General features: G+C 45.5%; 1 protein-coding gene across 1 annotated transcript; it reads left to right on the forward strand.

Annotated features, from left to right (window-relative positions):
- The first annotated feature begins 154 nt into the window (after positions 1 to 154).
- On the forward strand, positions 155 to 22,873 carry DUSP29 (dual specificity phosphatase 29). Its single transcript, XM_032595216.1, has 3 exons — positions 155 to 362; positions 14,405 to 14,625; positions 22,506 to 22,873. Exons 1-3 carry the CDS (start codon positions 163 to 165, stop codon positions 22,748 to 22,750), a joined length of 666 nt encoding a protein of 221 aa, XP_032451107.1. The 5' UTR covers positions 155 to 162; the 3' UTR covers positions 22,751 to 22,873.
- The last annotated feature ends 937 nt before the right edge of the window (positions 22,874 to 23,810 follow it).

The following is a 23,810-nucleotide window of genomic DNA, read 5'->3' on the forward strand; positions in this document are numbered from 1 at the left end:
AGAAGCACAGCAGGCAGGGGAAATGCCTGTTGAATCTTAAGATCAGTTTATTCCCACCTCTTTTTGTAAAGGCCTTTCCCTACCTCTGCCTCCTGCTAACTCAAATCCTGACCCTCTCTCATGACCAATTGCAGAAACGAAAGAAAATCCCTTGGCTTCAAAATGACATCCAGAGAACCAAAGACAAGTCTCAAAAATGCCTACCCATCTGCCAAGAGGCTGCTGCCGAAGGTGGAGGGGGAGGTAGAAGCAGAGGACTACTGTACCCCCGGAGCCTTTGAGCTGGAGCGTCTCTTCTGGAAGGGCAGTCCCCAGTACACCCATGTCAACGAGGTCTGGCCCCAGCTCTACATCGGCGATGAGTAAGTGTCCAGGCCAAGCCTCACCTCTGGCCTCACCCAGGAGAAGGCAGCCAGCCCCTCCCCAGCTCACACCCCTCACTCCCTCCTAGACATGAGCTTTTGCTTTTTGGGTTAGTTGTATTGTGAGAACTCAATTAGGGCTGGGTTTATCTTCACATTACAGAAAACCCAGAGAAAGGGCTTATGCAACATAGAGGTTTATTTCTCTTTTATATAAAAGAGGTGCAGAGGAAGGTAAGCTGGGGCTGGCGTGGTGACTCCAGGGTCATCAGCGTCTCAGGCTCCTGTGCTCTGCTCCACCATCCCAAGGGTATGGTTTCCCTCCTCAAAGTTGTTGCATGAGCCAATAGTGCTGATAGAGCTCCAGCCACCATCTGTGGGATCCAGGCCACAGAAACATAAAGAGAAAGTAAGTGCATCTTTCCAGAAGAAAGTGTCTCCCAAGACCTCCCCTGCCTCTAGCTGCAAGGGAGGCTGGGAACCGGAGCCTTTTGTTTTAGCTGGGTATAAGAGTGGCAAGAACAAAGTCAGTTCTCAGATTGATGACACAGGAGCACATCAACTTATGTGTTGGGAACATGTTAGGTCTAGCAAAGTTGAGGTCACCGTCCCCTCCTCTAGATTTTTATAGCCACCATTTCCCATTCCTCCAACAACTGGAAAATGTCTACTATAAATAATATTAATAATAATAATTCCTTTCACTTACTGAATACCATGTTCTAGTCACAGTGTTAAGCATCTTGCATGAATGAGCTCATTTTGTTTTCATTATAGCCCAATGAAAGTCATCCAATTACTCCCATTTTAAGGATAAGAAATCAAGGGACAGGGCAGTTAAGCAACTGGTCCAAGGTCCACAGCTCAGTAGGTGGCAGAATCTGGGATTCAAACGCAGTTCTGCCTAATCCAGAAGCTTTTATCTTAACCAGTACTCCTGCTCCTCCATCTATTCCCCAGGATTCCTGCTCAGGTTCCATCTCTCCCAGGAGCTGATGGTGTAGGACCCCTGCGTGTGTGATGTTAATAAACACCATGCTGCATAAAACCTGGAGATGACTGCCTAGTCATGGGAAATCCAGGGGCAGCATCCCTTGCCTTTTTTTCCCCTTAATATTTAAAAGTGTTTTCAATGTTTGTTTATTTTTAAGAGAGAGGGATTGCATGCACGAGCGGGGGAGGGGCAGCGAGAGGGAGACAGAGGATCCAAAGCTGGCTCCATGCTGACAGCAGACAGCCCAGGTAGGCCTTGAGCTCACGAACCACGAGGTCATGACCTGAGTTGAAGTCAGATGCTTAACCCACTGAGCCACCCAGGTGCCCCTCCTTAATATTTCTAAATTGAAAAAGTTAGAAAAATTACATGTCTTTTTATACTAAATTAAACTAAATAGAGGGTTATAAAAACAAACTGCTAATCTCCCTCTGTCCGCCTTAATTCTGCCACCAAGTAACCAGTATTAAGCTCACTTTCATACTCCCACTACTTTATGTGTGCTGCTGCAAATGTAAGGTAACACACACACACATATAAAGGGTTTTTGATTCTTTTAAATAATTTTTAGGAGAAAAAAAGGAATCATGCTATGGGTACTTTTACTATCTCATAGGAGAGCTGTACTCTGATTTATCCAATCGTTTCCCAGTTGTGAACATTAGGGGAACATCAGTGAGGGGTTTATGGGACTCTCTGTACTGTTTTTTTTTTTAATTTTTTAAAAGTTTATTTTTGAGAGAGAGAGAGAGAGAGAGAGAGAGGGAGTAGGGGAGGGTCACAGACAGAAGGAGACAGAGAATCCTAAGCAGACTCCACACTGTCAGCATAGAGCCTGATGCGGGGCTCGAACCAACAAAGCCATGAGATAATGACCTGAGCCAAAGTTGGACGCTTAATCAACTGAGCCAGCCAGGCACCCCTGTTTTCTTTTTTTTAAATAACAGCTTAATTCAGATATAGCTCATATTCCATAAAATCACCCTTTTAAAGTGCAGAGTTCAGTGATTTTTTTTTATTATAGTTAAAAAGTTGTACAACCAGCACCACTCATTTCAAAGCATTTTCATCTCCTCCAAAGGAAACCACCTGAAAACTGTCCATTCTCCATCTTTTCACAGTCTTAGGCAACCACCCATCTGCTTTCTATTTCTATAGATTTACCTATTCTGGGCATTTCCTATATAAATGGAATCATAATATATGACTTTTGTGTCTGGCTTCTTTCACTTAGCATAATGTTTTCAAGGTTCATCCAAGTTGTAGCATGGACGAGTATTTTATTCTTTTTTATTGCCAATCTCTGTACTGGTTTTGCAACTTCCCTAAGATTAACTCCAAAATTAGTTCAAACTTTAAAAAGGTACACATACATTTTGACCCCAAATATCACTTTAAGAAATGTGATTTATAGAAATAATAGTATCAATACGTAAGGAAATATGCACAACAATGTGTATTTTATCATTGAAGTAGCAAAATGGGGGGGGGAGGATCTGAATCTCTTATCTTTTAATTATAAAATATTAAATTCAGTAAATATATGGTTTTCCTATTATAAAAGTAATATATGTTTATTGTATAAATATATGTCTTAATTTCTCTATTTGTAGTAGGTTAACAAAGAATCTTCCTCATTGGGTTGTATGGATTGAGATAATTATGTAAAGTATCCGTGTAGTGCCTAGTACGTAGTGAGCACTCAATAAAAGTTAGCTCTAATAATAAAGTAGTGATTAACGTAAGGAAGAAAACTTAAATCTCTCAGAGCAATCACCAAACCCCATTACTCTGAAGCTACTCCTTACTCTTAAGGATAGGAAATCAAAGGACAGGATTTCCACCTGGAATTTCTGTGTATTATTTTGGTTTTAAAACTTATTTTTATGTAGTTGTAATCATATTGATTATTCATTTTATCTTTTTTCCCCACATAGCATCATTCATAAACTTTTCCCTTATGACGTATTTCTCATACTTTTAATTATAATATAATATTATCTATCAGATAATAATATATCAGGTGGATGTAAGGTCATTTATTTAACCACTTCCCTATTGTTGGACATATCACTATTTCTATGTTCTCACTTTTATAAATAATGCTGCAATGGACGTCTTTATGCATAAAATCTTTTCATAGTTAGGATTATTTCCTTAGATATGACCCTAATCGTGGTATACCTGAGGGAAGAGAGATTAAAATTTTAAGATCTACACTGTCTCTGGCTCTTTATCTATGCTGTTCTCTTTGCCTAAAATGCCCTGCCCCCCACCTCCTTTCTGTGTCCAGATTCTATACATTCTGCAAAAACCACTCAAGTCACTTCTGCCATAAAGCTAGCTTTCCTCAATCTGCATAGTGAGAAGTAAGTTTTTTCTCTGTATTTTATACACTATATTTACATTTCCTACAGCTTATAATAATTAATAACAATAGCTTGTTGTGTTGTATATATCTTACTGTGTGTTGTGCCCTGTTGCTAGGCATCATTTAAACTCAACAACCAAGGAAGTACCATTATTACTCTTATTTTACAAATGGGCAAACCAGGGCTCAGAAAGTTTATCCATTTGCTCAGTTAGTATTTACTGGGAACCTTGCTAGGAGCTGTGGGGAATACAAAGAGGAAACTGAGGCTCAGAGAAATTAAGTGACCAGCCCAAGGTCATACCACCAGTAAGTGGTATAACTTATACCTAAACTCAGATCAAGAAAATGTGGTCAAGAGGCACCTGGCTTGCTCAGACGGTGGGGCATGTGACTCTTGATCTCGGGGTTCTGAGTTCAAGCCCTACATGTGGGTGTAGAGATTATTTAAAATCGTCACTTGATCTTTGCCAAAAGGCCGAGAAGTGATAGATTACTTAAAACCTTTAAAAAAAGAAAAGAAAAGGGGTGCCTGGGTGGCTCAGTCAGTTAAGCGTCTGACTGGCTCAGGTCATGATCTCACAGTTCACGGGTTCAAGCCCCACGTCAGGCTCTGTGCTGACAGCTCGGGAGCCTGGAGCCTGCTTCGGATTCTGTCTCCCTCCCTCTCTGCCCCTCCCCTGCTCGAACTCTGTCTCTCTCTCTCTCTCTCAAATATAAATAAAACATTAAAAAAAAAAAGAAAAGAAATGTGGTCAATCAGATAAAGAAGCTGTTTTATAGCTACGGAGAAGAGATGTGTAGAAATGTAACAGGGAACAGAAGGAGAAGGGGTAGTGGAATAGAAGGAGTGTGGGGTTCGAGTCTTGGCTCTGCCAGCCACCACTTATGTGATCTTGGACAACTTATTTTACCTCTCTTCACTTTATGTGGCAACAGAGATAGGGCTCATTCCGTGGGGTGAATATGAAATGAATTAAAACAAAGTGCTTGGCACATAGTAAGTAAATGCCACTAAGTGTTTGGTACTATTATGATTCTGAGAAAGTGTCACAGAAGAGGTGAATTCCAAGCATGACTCTGGAAGATGGGTAGGATTTCAACAGAGTTCTGGGCAGAGGGAGCAAGATGAAGAAATGCACGGAGGTGAGAATAAGCAGGATGGTGTGTCTAGAATACCAGGGATAGATGTGGTAGATGTACACTTTCAGGGTGTCTAGAACTGAGCTATGTTTGACCGCCATGTGGTCAGCTCAGACTTAGCTGTGCTGCAGTAACAGATGACCCCAACGTCTTGGTGGCTTACCACAGCAGAGGGTTATTTCTCATGCACATGCCACGTCCATGGGGGGCCAATTCTTACTGCTCCACATCCACGTCACTCTAGGCCTCAGGACCCAGGCTGACAGAGCAGCCCCTATCTGGGATATTGCCAGTTTCTTGGAGAGAAGGGCCATGGAAAGTCACGAGCTGACTCAGAAGTGACACATGCCACTTCTGCCCACGTTTTAGTGGCTAAAGCAAGTTCAAGCCAAACCCTCATGTTAATAGGACAGGAAAGTGTAACCTGTCAAATATTCCAAGTGGTAATGCATAATCGACCACAGCCACAATCTACTGCAGGTGTAGTGGCTTTGGGCAGGTCCTTTTACCTTTCTGGGCCTATGCCCTCATCTCCAAAAATGATCAGTACGAAGATTCAAAGAAATATGGAATATGAGAACGTTTTGTAAGACAAATACAAATGTTATCGTTGTTATTGTTACCTAGTGAGAAAGAAACACGGGAAGGTAGGTCAGGGCCAGCTTGTGGAAGACTGAATGCCCACTGAGCGACTCTCTTCAGGAAGCCACTGAGTGTCTGAGCAGAACAGTCAAGTTCTAGTTAACAGAGTGCCAGACAACAGGGTGTGATGCAGTAAGATATGCTTGCCTCCTTGACATCTGACCGCAACCTTGTTCCTTCAACCAAGAAAATGTTACTGCCCTTTCGATTCATTCCAGCTCTGCCTGGTAGAGCCCCAAAACAAACACACACATATACAGTCTAGGCAGGCTCCACGGTCAGTGTGTGTGACCTGCGTGCACAGTGGGGGTGGGGGGCACAAGTCAGCATGGCATGATGCTTCATGGTGCTTGTCCTCATCTCTGCTCAGGGTCCCTCCTAGACACCAGCTTACAAGGCTAATGAGACTCACAAATGCTTATTGAGAGAGCAATTAATTCCACTGCCAATGCAGCCACATGGAGGTTAAAACCCTGCTGAGAGCAGGCAAGGTTGCCTTTGTTTCTTGGTCTCTCTGTAGGTATTGCCCAAAGCAGCAAAAAGCTCACGGCTGGCTCCTCATGCACAAAGTCTCAGTTTTAATTTGAAAGTTGCATTTAGCTTGATTTTTTCTTCCTTTCCTTAAAAGCACCTACAATTTTTGAAAGGTAAGTATCAAATACAAGTATCAAGGCTCTGGAAGTGAGGGTGGTTAGGATCCAGGAGTGAGGATGGATGTTCTGGGGTAGCTGGTGATGCCTGGGACCCTCTGGGGACCAGACTTAGCCCAAAGAAGCAGGTCACTTTTTCTCCCTCCTCTCCCCTCAAGGGCTTCTTCATGGAGAGAGGCAGAAGGGCTGAGCATCTGCTCCGAAGCCACAGTGCCTAGTCAAACACTGGTCCCCATGTGGCCTTGGGCAAGTCCCTCATGCTTTCTGAGATTCAATTTCTTTACCTATAAGATGTGGATTCAATGAGTTAATACATATGCCACTTAGCACCGTGTGTGGCACACCCAATAAGTGTGAACTATTACAGATCAGGCAGGTTCTGGAAACTCAGCTCACAGTGTAAAAGATAAAGAACTGTCATTGTGCTTTGCCATTAAGGTCCTTCTGTGTTAAGGGCAGCATTGAGACGGGAAATACTCCTGGTCAAATTTCTCCCATGAGATGCTATCATGAACTCAAGTTCAGGCTGCAAGGAAGTTACCGCCTAATGGGCTTTTTCAGGCTCGTGCCTCAATTGCCCCCACAGATACTGTCCTGGCCTTCCAGGAACCCAGGTGGCCTGAGGCCTAAGGAGGCAGTGCCACACAAAAACCCAAGGGGCCTGTGGATTTCAGAACTTCTACAGCATTTTCTCAATCCAAGATTATCCCGAGAGGATTCACCACGTGGAGTGCCTGATGACTCCAAGTCCCTATTGCTTACCAGCCCAGGGAGGGCAGAGTTGACACCACCACTGCAGCCCTGTGAGGATCTGGGTGGTGTTGAGTGTGCTGGGTTAATGGAGGCACTGGGACAAGAAAACGGGCCGACGATCAGAGATTTTCACCAGAATGTCATCCCGGCTCCAGGCACAGCCACCCTCTTCCCACCCATTTCCCACAGCTCAGTAGGGGGTCTGAATCTGCTACAAGTGGGAATTTTAGGGTCAGCATGGATGGAGTAGGGCAAAAGGCCTCAAACGGGATTCAGGGCACAGAGTTCAAGCCCCCGTGCTGGTGGTCATTATGTGCGGCCTTTGGCAAAACATTTTACTGTTCTGGGACTCAGTTTCTTTATTTGTAAAATACAAGGATGATTTCAAAGGTCTCTTCCAGCTGTAAAATAAAATTCCTTAAGAAATGTGCTATTAAATAAATTAGGCTTCATTAGGTTCAAGCACATACTTGTTTTATTACTTTTAAGTCATTCAAATTAGATTCAAATTAGGTTAACCAAGTGTTGCCCTCCAGAGAGCCAGGGACTTGCGTCAATGATGAGATAAGAATAATTCATCGCCTCTTATCAATCAGCAGTCCCTAAATGGGTGCTTCAAAAGTGCTTGAGTATGCTTGAAAGCACTGAGTTTCTGTAATTTAAATATTCTCTCTTTAATCTCATTCACATTTTTCATTTGCTTAGAGAAATCTTTTTTCATTTTTCTTTTTTTCCCTTGTAGTCAGCAGGAGGGGAAATATCCTGGTTACTGTCAAAGTGATTGCAAATTCCCAGGCAGGACAGCCTCCCATAGGCTTGGCTGGAACAGGAAAATTGAGAAATCTCTCTTCTCCCTCCTGATGTCAGCATCCCGTGAGCCAACGCCACGGCGCTAACTTGCTCTGCCGCTTGAATGGCGGGGGTGCTGAGCAGCTCTCCATTTTTATTAAAACTATAGTTGCCTCCAAGGTCTGGCTTTTGAGGTCATCAACAGACAGCTGCCCTTCCCCTTAAAGCCTGATTCCTCCCTGTGGTCAGCCCTACTCAGCCTGAGCTCACTTTCAAGTGGTCTTGCTATCTTGCCCTTTCTGCTTTTCTCCTCCCAACCAGACCAACAGCCTTGAAAGCAGAGGCATCTCCAGGCCTGGCCTATAGTTGAGGAGGCTGGAAAGTGAGGAGAAAGCAAGTCAGTCAGCTTAGCTGGCCCTCAGCCTATGAGAGGGCTTCCCGGACACCTGGACAGCTGCAACCTTTCCCCACAAAAAGAAGGAATTAACTCAGCCTTCAGGCACCAAGCAGAGCTCAAACTTGACCTGCTTCTCCAGGGTGGACCGTGGTTTAGGATGCAGTGAAAACACAGCCACGGTTGCCAATTTAACGTGCTGAATGTTAGTGGAAAGAGTTGGAAAGCCTGGATTCTGAACCTCCAAGTACCAAAGGTGACTTAGATACAACTGGGCACCAGTCATGGGCAAAGTGAATGGGGAGACCTGGCTGGGCTTTTCCAGTAGGCTTCTCAGTGAAGGCCTCAAGCAACATCAACCACTTCCTTTCATGGTTAGCAAAATGCCTAGTGTAATTATTAATACAATATCACTTCTCAAATCCAAGCCTCCGAGTATTCTCTTTCCCCTCTTAGCCTCCCTTCTTGGGCAGATGATGAAGGGATATCTAACAAGAATTAAAAATGCTGGGGTCACCTTATATCTTTGAATAGCCAGTGTCTCCCAAGAACTAAGAAAATATCAATAAAAATCATGGTAAACACTTGCATGTTAAGTGAATATATGACCTACTCATCACGGATATTTACAAAACACAGACAAAAAGAAGAAAATTAAAATTCTCTATAATCCCTTTACCCAGAGATAGCCACTGATAACATTTTGCTGTACATCTTTCTACTGCTTTCTTCTCTTAAATTTATCTTTTAACCTTTCAAAGAAACTCGAGTATGGCATCATTCAATTTACAAGAATCCTGTAAGGAAAAGTACTGCCAGTGTAATTGGTTCAGTTTGACAAAGAAAGAAAGCTGAAGGTCCCAGAGGTTCAGTTGTTTTAGCTCGTGCAGCAGTGTAAGTGTATAAACTGCACCTGCCAGCCCTGTGTGTTCTGAAGGGCCTCAAAACCAAACAGTTTCATCGTCAGCAAGTAACAAGAACACCCAAGAAACTAGAAAGCCAGGGAATTTCACTTTCATTGATGAAATTGATGGAGAATTGATGGAGATCAAAAGCTAGAAATATGCCTGCTTTTAAAATCCACCTGTAAGCAGTAGGTGTGGTCGAGACTCCAAAGGAGAAGGTCTCCATCAGGGTCATGCCCATGAAATAACACGCAAACACCAAAGTGTCATATGCACCAGAATGAACAGAGTGCCAGAGTACAGGATACAGGCTATTGGCAAACAAGAGTCCACAGTCAGGTGCAGGAAATAGGTGGGTCTTCACAGACACAAGGGTATGGAGAACGCCCAGTCACTAGTGGACTTTCTTCAGTGCCCAATGTAGAATCCTGACAACGTGGGAGCAGCTGGTTTCCCACCACAAGGGAGCTGAGGGAGGGCTTGAATAGATGTATACATGCATGTCCCTCCTCCCCTCTGCGCCAGAGCATACACCCGGGGAGTGGGGCGTAACAGGCTTTGGGGTAGATGCTGAGGTATTTCGGCTGGGGATCAGCAGGGCGGCAAGAGGCCTGGAAAAGTGGAATGTCAGGAGTGCTGCCCAAGGAGACTGCTTCACCAAGAGTGCTCTTATTCGCCATTCCTCAAGGATAGTGGGTTGAAACAAGCTTCCTGAAGAAACTTCAGAGGAGCTGAAAGGAGGCTGGGTCAGGCCAGATAAGGAGGAAGGAGGGGAGGACTCCGAATGAGGAAACTGGGCCATGCAAGAGGGGAGTCACTTCTCTGGCCCTCCAATCTGCAGTAAGAATCCAGGGCCAGGCCAGAGGTTCACAGTGAGAGGAGATAAAGGGAATTGGGTCAGAAACAGAGATATGGCAATGTTCTTCAAAAGTAAACTGCATGAGTCCAACAAATGTGTGATAAAATGTCCAGCCTTATTGCTACAATGAATGAAAATGAGATATCTTTTCCTCTTCTTCTCCTTCCTTTTTTTTTTTTTTTTTGCCAGTGAAATTAGCAAAGAATGCAAAATGAGCAAGCTTTAAGGAGGATAATTTAGCAACACAGCACATGTGTTAAAAATGCTCATACCCATTGACCCCAAAATTCTACCTAAAATTTCTTCTAAGGACATAATCAGAGATGTGCCCAAAGAAATAAAGCAAAGTTGTTCATTTATAGTGTTTCTTATAATACCTGCCACTCCCTCTTCATGAAAGAGATAAAGATAGAGAGCAAGAGCAAGAGGGGGAGAGAGGAGACAAATATCCAGAAGTAGGGGCTTGGTGAGGTAAAATTGAGATTTCCCTACAGAATGGAACAGCAGGCAGCTATTGAAGGCTGTATGTCGACAGAGGCAGATGTTTACAATTTATCACCATGTCAAAGGTTTTGAAACTTACATGTAGTATTGTACCCCCCAAACAAATCTCTATATAAAATATCTAAATCTATGCATAGAAAAGCAACTGAGGAATCTTATATCAAAAAGCAAAGAGACTTTATCTCTAGGTGGTAGAAATACAGGTGATTTTTTTGCATGTGGGAAGGAATAGGTTTTTCATATTTAAAAAAAATTTTTTTAATGTTTACTTATTTTTGAGAGAGAGAGAGAGAGAGACCATGAGCAGGGAGGGGCAGAGAGAGAGAGAAAGAGGGAGACACAGAATAGGAAGCAGGATCCAGGCTCCAGGCTCCACGCTGTCAGAGCAGAGCCCGACACAGGGCTCGAACCCACAAACTGTGAGATCATGACCTGAGCCAAAGTTGGATGCTTAACTGACTGAGCCACCCAGGCGCCCCTGTTTTTCATAATCTGCACTGGGCAAGTGTTATTTTTGTAATCAGATGACACATTTTTATGACATAATTTCTTAAATAAACAAATTGCTTACATAAGGATTTTTAACTAAACCAGAAACTAAGGCTCCTGCATCATCTAGATTCTAGAGGTAAGTTGGCAAGTCTGTTTTTCTCCTGAGCTTTTCTCCAAAGCAGAAGCATATTTCTTAGTCTCTTCCCCACATAACATACGTAAGCAGATGGCCCTAAAATTTAAGAAAACAACAATACAGTGCTAGGGAGAACCCTCTGACCCATCCTACTCCCAATAATTGCTGAGCCAGGCATTTGGACCAATTGGGGATCTGCCTCCATCACAGCCACTATATACCAAGACTACTAAGACTTGCTCTTTGCAGATCCTCATTTTGCCGTGGATACTCTTCTGAGCTCTCAACTGGACTCTGAGTAAAGAAGGAGGAAAGGAGAGGAGGACTCTGAATGAGGAAACTGGGGGAAATCCCAGAGTGGTGCGTAAGGACACTGCCTCCCTTCCTGGCTCAGGTAGCCATAGGATGCCCCAAAACCTGCAGTGGGCTTCAGACACCCACCAGGTCTGATTCTCCCCAGGAGCCCTTTTCTCTCCCTCAGACAGCTAAAACCAGCTCTGTGGTCTGACTGTGGAGGTGTCATGCAACGAGTCTTGTCACATATTTACCCTGATCCTTGACCCCAAAAGCAACAAAGTGCAAATTGCTATTTATTCAAACTACTATTTGATTATGTTGAAACCCAGCTGCTGAACCCAGAGATAACAGTCTTTATGGTGGGTAGGAACTTCCTGTCAAGGACAGTTCATTTTAATTTTTCCACTGAGCTCAACCTCAAAGTGAGGTGGATTGCTACTCAGCAAGATGGACTGCATTAGTGGAGGCATTAATTGAGCGCAGATCTATGTCCCAAAAGCATAATGTTTGTTGTATACATACTTTGGGACAAGAAGAAAAATGAAAAACAGGTCTTTCTGAGGAAAAACTGAAAGCAGAATGTAGTCCATAGTCAGGATGGCAGCACCAAAGTCTAGCTGAGGGGGTTGGTGGAACTCTCCACCATTCCACAGCTCAATTCCAATGGGCTGTTTGCAAATGTTTCTAAAAGCTCAATGCCTGTGTTTGGATCTCTCTTTCCCAAACACTGGACTCCATCATGGTTCCTCTCACGACCAAGAAAAAGCTCCAGGAAACCAGCAACAGATGGGGGGCCCTTGGCCAAGGGGCCGTGGCATGTTTCCTGCTGCAAGGCTCCTCTTGGCCCAGGGTATTGATCACTGTTGGTAACCAATATGGTCCCTTCTGTCTACCTTTTACCAGTGACCTTGAGATGAGTCCTCAGCTGGAGCAAAATGTCACTTCTGGCCTCTTATTATTATGGTTCCAGGCCCTTGTCATCTTTCCTGAGCTGTAGACTGCTCTTTGTGCTGTTAAAATCTAGTTGGGATCACCCGTCCTCAACCACTCTCCTTGACCCCCCGCCCCTACCCCCCCCCCCACCCCGCCCCAAATACAGATCCAAGCACTTCCGTGTTCCAACCTCACACTCCTCCAGACTTTCCTCTCCTCTCCTCTCACATCCTATGATCTGGCCATACCAGCCTCCTCCTCCCTGCCCCTCTCCCAGTCCCTCAGCAAGCCCTGCTGTGATCCCACCCTGGTCCAACCACCTTCCTCTCCTGGCTGTACAACTGCAACAGTCTCCAACAGAGCTCCCTGCTTCCATTTTTCCCCCTCTCCAATCCATCTCCACACATCCCCAGACTGGTCTTTAAAAAAGTAAACGATGTTCACCCCTTCCTTAAACCCTCTGTAGCATGTGATGTTCCACCACACTTAGAGCAAAATGCAGACTCTTTCCTTGGCCTACAAGGTCTACCATGACCCAGCCCCTGCCTATCTCTCCAACTTCCTCTTGTACCACTATCCCCCTTGCTACTACAGCCATGCTTGTTTCCATTCTGTTCTTGGCACTTGCTGTTCCCTAGGCCTGGATGAAACACTTTTCCTCCAACTCTACCCCTGCCTAACTCCTTCTCATCCCTCAGTCTTAGCTCAAATACTACCTCCTGGCAAGGCCTTGCCTGACCACCTTACATAAAGCAGGACCACAGTCATCAGCACAGCTTTTACTGCCATCTGAACTTAAAAAAAATTTTTTTTAACATTTATTTATTTTTGAGAGACAGAGAGAGACAGGGCATGAGCAGGGGAGGGGCAGAGAGGGAGACACAGAATCTGAAGCAGGCTCTAGACTCTGAGCTGGCAGCACAGAGCCTGATGCAGGGCTTGAACCCACAAATCGTGAGATCATGACCTGAGCCGAAGTCGGACGCTCAACAGACTGAGCCACCCAGTTGCCCCACTTTTTTGCTATTTCATCCTTCAGTCATAGTGGGTTTGAGGTAGAAGGGAGTGCATTGTCTGAGAGTGAGGTCCCGAGAGACCTTGACTAACCTGTTCACTGTTGCACCATCGGCACCCAGGACAGTGACAGGCACACAATAGATTTTAAATCATTATTTGTGATAAATGACTGACTGCAGGAAATAATAAGCATTTCCTAAAAGGGCTTCATTATCTCCAGCCTCCACACTGTAAGTAGTGCTAATTCCCTGCCCTTGCTTCCCTCTTCCCCTCCATCACCGTGTTAACATTTGTAGTAAGACAAACTCAAACAGCCCTCTCCCATAAAGCCTCCCTTGGCCCTTCTAGGCAGAAATAACTCCTGGTTCCTCTGACAACCTACCTCTGCCGCATATTCCAAGGCCACCTACTTCAACATGGCTTTATTCTTTCTTCCTGGAAATTCCTGTCTAGAAAGATAAGGCTATAAATCAGAAAATAACTTCACTGTTGGCTCCTGAAATCAACTCAAACAATAGCTCAAATACCTCTCCTTAGAAAAACGCTTTGCCAAACTAGGCAATGATTCACTTATCAAAGCAAGGGTTCTGCACCGTGTTCACCAACCCTGTGAACATCAATGTCAAGAATTTTGCCCGATCTCAATAAAATCTTTGCACTGTAACACCATCTTAAATCAGTCATTCCAGCCCCAGCCCACCAAACCCTATAAACGTCTGGAAGGTTCAGAGGAGCGACCTGCTTTAAAGGGTTTCCTGAGGCTCTGTGAAGGTGACCCCCTCCCTTACATTCAGCTTTGCTGGATGAACAGATTATTCTGGCGGTCTTCTAGGGGAGTTGGCAGGTAACAAGTGCACTCCTGCAACCACCACAGTGTCTAGCACTAAGCTCTTCTGTTTACCTTTTGGTGTTTTATGGTGAATGATGAAAGAATGAATGGACGATCGATTCACCCTCCACTCTCTCCCTTCTCGAACCAGCCTATCCAGAAACAAGCGGTCAAGGGGTCAGTAATCAGGGTTTTGGACCAGGGAAGTCCTTCACTGCAGTGACTAGGTTTTATTTTGGAACTGATGGCATAAACCCATTGGCGGGCCCCGAGTTTCACCCTAGATCCAGGCTACGACACCACTTAGCCAACCAGCCTCTCCCCTCGTGCCCAGAGCTACGGCACTGGACCGCTACGGGCTGCAGAAGGCGGGCTTCACGCACGTGCTGAATGCAGCCCACGGCCGCTGGAACGTGGACACTGGGCCCGACTACTACAGCGACATGGCCATCGAATATCACGGTGTTGAGGCGGACGACCTGCCCACCTTCGACCTCAGCGTCTTCTTCTACCCGGCGGCCGCTTTCATCGACGCAGCGCTCAGCCACGACCACAGTAAGAGACCTGTGACCCTTGGTGGTCCAACCCCAACAAACCCGCCCGAGGCCCCGCCCCGCCCCCACGAAGCCCCGCCCCCACTAAGCCCCCGCCCCACTAAGCCCCGCCCCAAACCGAAGCCCCGCCCCTCACCTTGGCTGGAGGCGGGATCTGCGCACTGTTGAAGCCGGTTCTGCGGGGGTTGTGTGTGATTAAGCTGGGAATGTCCGAGGCCCAGGAACACAAGAACCACACTGAGCATGCGGCTGGTGGGGTTCGGGCCTTGATCGCCTCTGTGGGGAATCAGGATCGGGAGGGTTCAGAGGAAAGGCATTTGGTCTGAATCCCAATCCCCTAAGGCTCATCAGCAATCCTTGGAGCAGCAGGGACGTCTGGATGCCCTCAAACCTGGGACTACAGCCCAGACACTAATTGTGCCCGCACCCAAACCTGACTAATAGCTAGGGGCTTCAATGCCAGAAAACCTTCAGGAAGCTGACTTGACTGGGAATCTATGGAGAGACTTCAGATTTTCCTGCCAGCCAACCAACCAAGCTGGCAGCCTCTCCCAATCCCCTCCTTCCCACATACTCCGTCTAGTTAGGCCTCCTATAGAAAGCTGACAATCTAGCCCTTATATATGGCAAAATATATTTAAGAATCTGAGTTTTGCACTCATGGTGTCCAAGTTTCCCAAGGTTAATTATCCATTCTTTTTTTTTTTAATTTTTAAGTTTATTTATTTATTTTGAGAGAGAGAGAGAGAGAGAGAGAGAGAGACAGCAGGGAAAGGACAAAGAGTGAGGGGGAGAGAGAATCCCGAGGAGTCTCTAAGCTGTCAGCATAGACTCCAGTGCAGGGGCTCAATCCCACAAACCATGTGGAGGTGCCTGGGTGTCTCAGTCCGTTAGGTGTCTGACTCTTGATTTCAGCTCAGATTCCATGAACTGGGAGATCATGACCTGAGCCGAAACCAAAACTCGGTTGCTCAACTGACTGAGCCACTCAGGTGCCCCAATTATCCATTTTTTAAAATCACAGTGCTAGTCCTTGCACTCAAAATACAGTTTTAGCTGGTCTAATCCAGGTTAAGTCTACAAGGCTATTTTAGAGAGAAAGGCATGGCTTAGGTATGCATTGGGGGTAAAACAATGTGCAGTTATTGCTGCAGGGTGTAACTCAGGGCATTTTATAGAGGCCAGAGGGACTTCAACTCCCTCCTCTGTGCTCTGATTTCAGACACACGCGTCATACTCCTTTATAGGACCATCACATAATTCAGGATATCCAGCTACTGAAACCCTTTCTTGCCACAAGAGTCTGGGATTATGAGGCTCACTGCCTGACCAGCTGGCCTGCTTCAGGAATTTGCAATCTGCAGGTTGGGCGCAGGCCAAGTCCCAGACCTTGATGGCCATCCCAAAGTGGTCCTGGCCCCACAGGCAGCCATAGGCACCAAGGATTTGCCATTATTTTGGTTCAGAAAGCAATGTCACAATGAAAAGAAGAAAAACCTACAGAGCCTAAGTGCTTATATTAAGGGATGCTTCATTTCAAAGTCGTGCTTTTATGAGTCTATTTATGGACCATCTTTTGTATTATGCACATTCTGGGTTTCCAAGCAGTATCAAAAAGCAACTGGACTCTGACTCATCAACATGAGGTAAAATTTGCCTCAGATTATTTGAAGTTAACTGAAAACATATTTGACAAGAAAAAACAAAAAGCTACAACAACCCAATCCTTCAGTTTCTGTTTAATGTACTCTTTTGCCATTACTGTATCTTCAAACTTTCTCTTAATGGAAGGGGTCTGGCAGGCTTTAGAGAAGACAGGGCGGGGATCAAATTCACAACTTACTAACAATGTGATTTCTCTAAGCCTTGGTTTCTCAATCTGGTGATGAAAATATTTACCCTGAAAGGTTATAATGAGGATCAGGAGTAACCCACACAGAGCACTTAGCAGAGAACCTGGTGCACAGCAGGTTCTCAGATGTGTTTGATAAAGAGAGGTTGTGCACCATGAAGCACATAACCACACTAGCATGTGTGCATCATAATAATAAAGTTTCCAATCCCAAAAGGAAAAAAGACATTCCAACTTTGAACTAGTACAATAGACTCGTATGACAGCTTGTTTTCAGTTCCTGGCACAACATTTTAGAGTCTTTCGCCCCCCACCCCCCACCCCTGCTAAATTAGGAAAGAATGGGGCTCTCAAGTCATACTTAGGCCTGGGCAGATCACAGAGCATTGATGTGGCGATGTCAGGCCCGTGTGGGTCCTAATGGACCATATGGTCAAAAGCACCTAGCAAAGAAAGGGTCAAGAGAGAAAAGTATATGCCCAGATCAGAGAACATGCAGGGATTAGAATCAGTGGGCAGAAGTGTGGGACTAGAATAGTTGGCTGGTGAAGCGAGCAGGACATGACCTCATTGCCAGGAGGGAGGCTGGGGTCCCTTCTCAGTGCCCTTCACAATTGAATATCCTCAAGTCTGGGGCTCAGATCAAATGTGAACTCTGCAGAACCTGGCAGGGAATGTTAAAAAAAAAAAAAAAATGAAGCTAGCTGTGTGGAAAGCAGAGGAGTGTGGGTAGAGGGTGCTTATAGCTAAGTGGAGAGCCCCATACATTTTCCAAAGGGGGCAGCTGCTATTCAGTCTCAGCCAGCATCTTGTGAGAATCAGTGCAAATGTGGTAGATCTGATTTTTCAGGAAAAGTTTCCAATCTGGATTTTAATGTGAAATTGCCCAATTTTTAAGTGTTGGCAACAAATTGAAAACTTCTTACAATACTGCAAAGGCCAAACAAAAGATATCCAGTGACTGTCAGTTTGTAACCTGTGCTAAGTAGTCAGAGTAACAAAATAAAAATACTCATTAGCCCAGCAATGACATTGTCATAGACTCCATCCAGTGGGGATGGCATGTGCTCAGCCTTGATGCCATGTGGTGTGTCTAGTCGTTCATTGGAGATCTAGGGGACACTACTGTAGCATTTTAGAGCCAGGATCACTCGTATGTTTCTTATTATACTCTTGATGTAAGAGGTGTTGATGGACAGTCTGGCCCAAAGGCAAGGCATCTCTCTTTCTCTCCCCTCTCTTGTCTTTCCTGTTCTTCCTTGGCTAGTTTCAGCCAAGCGTACACTGTTTCTCACTGCTGCCCCTCACATCCAGTCTTGTTTATTCTTGTTGAAAAAACCTTTCTCGTGGTGCTATAGAGCTGTGCCCAGGGCTTGTAGTGAGCCCCATGGGGCCCACTCCCACCCCTATCCTACCCTGATGCATCTCTTACGAAAGAACTCTCCAGGCAACTGCAGTCACTCTTGGAAAATCTCAGAAATAATCTAGTCCAGTGTTTTGCCCCAAGAGCTGGGGAAACAGAGGCCTGGAGAAGCTAAGTGATGTGCCCAGGGTCACAGAGCTGATCAGAGGCCAGCGGGAATTCCTTCTGTCATTTGGACCTCTCAGGAGAGTCCTTTGCTCTTATTTTGAGCACTCGGTGACCTAACTGTATAAGAGGTCACCAAAAATCATGAAAGGTGAGGCACTCCTGCTGGTTATGACATCTGAAACAACTGAACTTGTCATTCTTCAGCAGAGAAAGAAGTACTGACAAAATACTGCCATGGGAACCCCATTTGGACTGCCTACACTCCTCCTGCCATGGCATCCTCAGAGGTGGAGTAGTGTGGGCTTAATTTAATGAAATCTTCTAGGAAATCCCGGGGCAGATACTGTAAGGCTCTAAAGATCAGATTTTAGTATCACCACTCTCTGTTTGTTCTTTCTTTCTTTTTCTTAAACAGTCCACAGCCTGCTTCTGAAGGCATCTTAAAATCTATTATGGCTAAGGCAGGTATGAATAAACAAAGCGAGTCTGCTTTTGAGCAGGAGCGTGGTCTTCTGGTGCCTCCAAGCTTTAACCAGACCAGATATTCAGGGTATTTTAAGGATCCCCTGCCCTACTGCAGCACACACAGGCCTGCCCCCCAGCAGTTCAAAACATAACGTGGACCCTTCTTCTGATGGCTTCCACACCCCCAGAAGTGTTTTGGGAGAAGTATGAATGATGCCTTTGCAGGCTGCTGAGGGAGGTGAGTGAGCAAGAGACAGGCAAAGAGTATCTCCCAAAACCAAGGAAGGAGGCTGTTTATGAGAGGGCACAGCTGGCAGGGGTGGGGTTGAGTTGAGGGTGGGGGTTGGTGGGGTCGGTGGGTTAACAGGCTTGGCCTGTATATATGATTTGAGTGACAGAGGCCTATCTTTTGGTCACCAGTTGAAAATACACAATTGGGGAGCAGCAGAGATTCTGGATATGGGTTTTCTTTATAAGACTGTGGGAATTCACCTTTTGGTAAAGGCTAAGGGGAATTATTAAATTGAAATCACCATTTCTCAAACATAGATTGTGACCTATTGGTGTGTCATAAAATGAGATTAGTGAGTGCAGCCAGCATTTCCTTAAAAAGAATGAATTGATTAGAAAATAATTGAATATAGCAGCATGCATTGCACGTAGTAAAAGTTCATATTACCTTGTGGAACTTTTGTCTGATACACACACACTTGTGATATCACATAGAGCTCTGAATCTGGTGTCAGGGAGCCTGGGCTCAAATCATGCATGGTTCTGTCACTTCCCAGCTGTGCAAACAGGGCCGCTCACTTCTTTGCACATTATCTCTTCTGTAAAATGGAGATGATAATTTCATCATCAGTCTGTCGTGCTGATCAAGTATGTCGTGCTGATCAGTCTGTCGTGCTGATCGAGTCGTGCTGATCGTGCTGATCAGTATGTCGTGCTGATCGAGTACTATGTAAAAATGTACTTGGACGATCTGGGGACGAGGTAGGGCTATGTACATGTAAACTGTGAACTGTGTGTTGTGTTTTCAGGGGGCACACAAAGAAGTGAAAGCCACTGATCTAGGAAATGTGTGCCCTGACAAAGCTGCCTTCACTTAGGGTCCTAACTCTGGCTGGTGTCTAACAGCCTCCTAGTTTCTCCAGTATGGGCCATTCCGGGAGCAGGCCCCGTGCAGGTCTCCTTGCCCTTGTCTCCTGAACCCTCTGAGAGCTTTCTCACCACCCGATGCTGGGCCCCAAATGGTGGTGCTTAGCAGAGCCACAGAGCAAAGAGAGAGCAGTGCCTGGAGGGTGCTGAGACAGGCCCTTTACCAAGGGAGGAAGACCTACCTACCAAGCTCACATGGCTGAGGGCATTCACGCCGCTTTTGTAAAACCAAAATTCAGCTCCAGGAGTTTCTGCTGGAGCGGAGCACGCCCTTCTCTCCCTTCCCCCTTTCTCTTCCAACCCCCTCCATCTCCCTTTGCCATTTTTCTCCCCTCCCCTCCTCCCACTTAACAGACTTCAGGCTCCCAAAAGACTTAATGAACTACAGCTTTCGTCTGTTTCAAGCATTTAGTCGTGACAGAAAGAATTACCCTTTTTGCCAGGAGAGGAAGAAACGCTTTAGTTATCAGCACAGCTGGCAAGAAGCCAGCCAGCCTCTGGAACAGTCTGTGGGGATTAGAATGCCAGAGGTAGACATTCCAGTCCAGGAGCACAACCATGCCATGCAAGAGCCAGGGCCAGCCTCCCCCAAACCCGACCCAGCAAAAAAGAAGCAGGCCCTGCTTCTTGCCTTCCTTTCTAGCAAATGTGCCCAAGGGAAATGTGGTGCGGTCACACTCTTGTAGCTCAGCATCATGGCAGGTGGGATTGCAGGGCCGCCTGGTAAGCTTGTGGAGATTCGTGAAAATGAATTGTGACCAAATGAACAGTTCCTTATGAAGCACCTTTCTGCGCCAGCCCTGTGTGTGTGGAGAGGCCATCCTGGAGTTCTTCCTGATGGGCAAGATGTGCAGGCCTTGCCAGCTGGGAGGAGGGGAGAGAGAATCCTGTGCCTGATGGTCAGGCCCTCTTGGATTTCTCACTCTGCCTGGGCATGGTCCTGGGCATGGTCCCCTGGCACAGGTGAGGGGGTGGAGGTGAGAAGGACACGGGGGAGCCATGTCTGTTCAGAAGTATTCTTCAACAAGCTGTTCTCATATCCTGATGTTCCAGAAGCTCAGTGATGTTCATAAGTGTCTTTTTGGTCATCCTTCTGATCCACAGGCCTGAGACTCAGGAAGAGACATCACTGGGGTCACAAGTCACATAGCTCAAGCTGCCCCTATCCCACAAACACACGAGAGGGCAGCCACTGGGATGGCATTGGTGGGGACAGCTGGAGAGCCTAATCTCATTACTTTCTCTGTCCCCTGAGCACAGTGGCCAGCGGCTAGCACACAGAAGGGCCTCAGTAACAAGTTGCTTTTAACTATTTCTAGCCATGGCACCTGCTTTTTGGGTGACCTCTGGCATGTCATTTCACCACTCTGAGCCTGTTTCCCATCTGTGAGGCAGGAATGATGATAATGAAACCTTGAAGTTTCTGTTAAGGACAAAATGAGATAACGCACATTGATGTACTACTGTGTGAGCTCGAGAGCACTACCAAATGCAGACCTGAAGGGTGCAGAAGCTGCTTCACACTGTGAAGCCGGGCCTAGCTGATGCCATGGTAGTGTTGTTTTGGTTGAAGTATATAAAGAAAATCCAGCTTCATTCAGACATGTAGATGGAGAAGGGAAGGATATTTTAATAGCCTTTTCTGGTAATTATGGATATTTTTCTTTAATACTACACCAAAACTTGACAAGTAATAGTTTCTTAAAGGCTAGCTATGATGCCTTGCAATCTGAAACCATATACATAAACTTCATACGTACTCTGTTATATGAAAATCCATTGGTCTGTCTTGCACTTTGAATGGATTTTTTTTTACTCACGCATGACTTTGTAATATCCCACATTGGTCATTTGGAAAATATTGGTTCACTAAGTTATGTAGATCTTCCAAATGTTGACACTTTTCATTGTATGTTATCAAAAGAACACATTTGTTAATAGCAACACCAATCTTAACAGAAAAATCTAAAAGTATTGGGAAACTGTCAACCCCACAGTAATAGATACAAGTTTTCCAAAATTCTATTTTCCTCAAAAGCCTGAATTTTATCACTGGCAACAAACACCATTGGTTATTTCCTTTGACATGAAAGGCCTATTTTGTTCACTTTTTTTTTTTTTTTAAGATTTTATTTTTGAGCAATCAGTACACTCAACGTGGGGCTCAAACTCACAACCCTAAGATCAAGAGTTGCATGCTCTTCCAACTCTCTACTTTGTAGGAGTTGGAAGCCAGGCTCCCTACTTTGTTCACTTCTGAGACAAAGTCTGCCAAATATCCAAGTGTGAATTATCATGGTTTTTCTGTCATTTGCTCTTTTTTTTTAATTTTTTTTTTTCAACGTTTATTTATTTTTGGGACAGAGAGAGACACAGCATGAACGGGGGAGGGGCAGAGAGAGAGGGAGACACAGAATCGGAAACAGGCTCCAGGCTCTGAGCCATCAGCCCAGAGCCCGACGCGGGGCTCGAACTCAAGGACCGCGAGATCGTGACCTGGCTGAAGTCGGACGCTTAACCGACTGCGCCACCCAGGCGCCCCTGTCATTTGCTCTTTTAAGTAAAAACAGTGTTTCATGAAACAGTGGCTAATTCAGCTTGCAACTCTACCTCCTATGTGCTTGTTCTTGAGATAACCATCTTACTTTGGCACTCAGCCAAAGTGCTTTAAGTGTACATACCATTTCATCACGCAAAATATTAAGCAGAAGTGTAACCAAAGGCTGAAATTTGATAAAAATTAATTTGTATTGCTTCATTAAGGATATTCTTAAGGGAAATCGGTGTTCCCCCCCTCCCCCCGAGAGCACATGGTGGTGAAGAATGCAATGATTACCAGTATAGTGTGGTACCTCTTCTTCCCACTGCATTTCAGGTAAGATCCTGGTTCACTGTGTCATGGGCCGCAGCCGTTCAGCAACCCTGGTCCTGGCCTACCTGATGATTCACAAGAACATGACCCTGGTGGACGCCATTCAACAAGTGGCCAAGAACCGCTGTGTCCTACCCAACCGGGGCTTTCTGAAGCAGCTCCGGGAACTGGACAAGCAGCTGGTGCAGCAGAGGCGACAGGCCAAGCACAGTGACAACAGTGAGAAGGCTGGTGAGAAGGAGCCATAGCACCCCTAGCAGGGCCCACAGAGATACTCGGGAATAGAGAGGGAGGCTGAAATAGCCCTGCCCTGTGACCTGGGACAGTGAACCAAAGCTTGACTTCCTTCAATCTTAAACTTCTCAGGTGTATGCTGATGAATGGGGGGGGGGGGGATTCAAATCTGCCTCCTGGATGAGGACTTGGCTTCATAGCAGAATGGGGCAGACTGCCTTCTCAGCAGAATTGGTTACAGATGAGCACACAGTTCTGCACAAAGGTGCCTGTATTTTATTATTATTATTATTATTGTCATCATTATTATTATTTTCTGGTAAGATGGAAGCAGAAAAGGATTGGAAAATATGTAGGCATTGTGCTGTGATTAAATGTTTGGCTTTGTCTGAAAGTCACATTCTTTTTTTTTTTTATGTTTATTTATTTTGAGAGAGAGAGAGAGTTCACACATGCAGGGGAGTGGCAGAGAGAGAGAGAGGGAGAGAGAGAATCACAAGCAGCCTTCAGGCTTTCAGCACAGAACCTGACACAGGGCTCAATCCCATGAACCGTGAGACCATGACCTGAGCCAAAATCAAGAGTCAGACGCTTAACCACCTGAGTCATTCAGGTGCCCCCGAAAGTCACATTCTTAAAAAATAATTGTAAAATATAAATTTATTTTTTAGCTGCAGAAAAGTGCCCGGGAGAGCTGTGTTACAGAAGAGTCTGCATAGCTTATTAGCAGGCCCCTTCTCTGGGGCATCTGTATTTCCTTACCATCTCCTGCATCCTCTTTTCCACGGAATCCCCAGGCTTGGATCACCACTCATAGATGCCGCTGTCTGCAACCTGCAGAGAGCAACTCATTTATTAGGGATAGGGCGGGGGGGGGGGGCGCGGGGGGAGGGGTGGTTGCTGTCCTGAGTCCCGTACACTGGCCCTTGCCTTGTGCTCTTCTACCTTCCTCGGGAGCCAGGGCTCACAGAATCCTAGCCAGAGCTGCCACCACCCAGAAAAATTCAATGAATTGTGGACAAGTTTAACTTTACAATTTTGGAAAAAAGAAGGGGGATATTCTTTAGGGAACTG

Source organism: Lynx canadensis, chromosome D2, assembly GCF_007474595.2.
Source record: "Lynx canadensis isolate LIC74 chromosome D2, mLynCan4.pri.v2, whole genome shotgun sequence".
In the NCBI taxonomy this organism is placed as follows: domain Eukaryota; kingdom Metazoa; phylum Chordata; class Mammalia; order Carnivora; family Felidae; genus Lynx; species Lynx canadensis.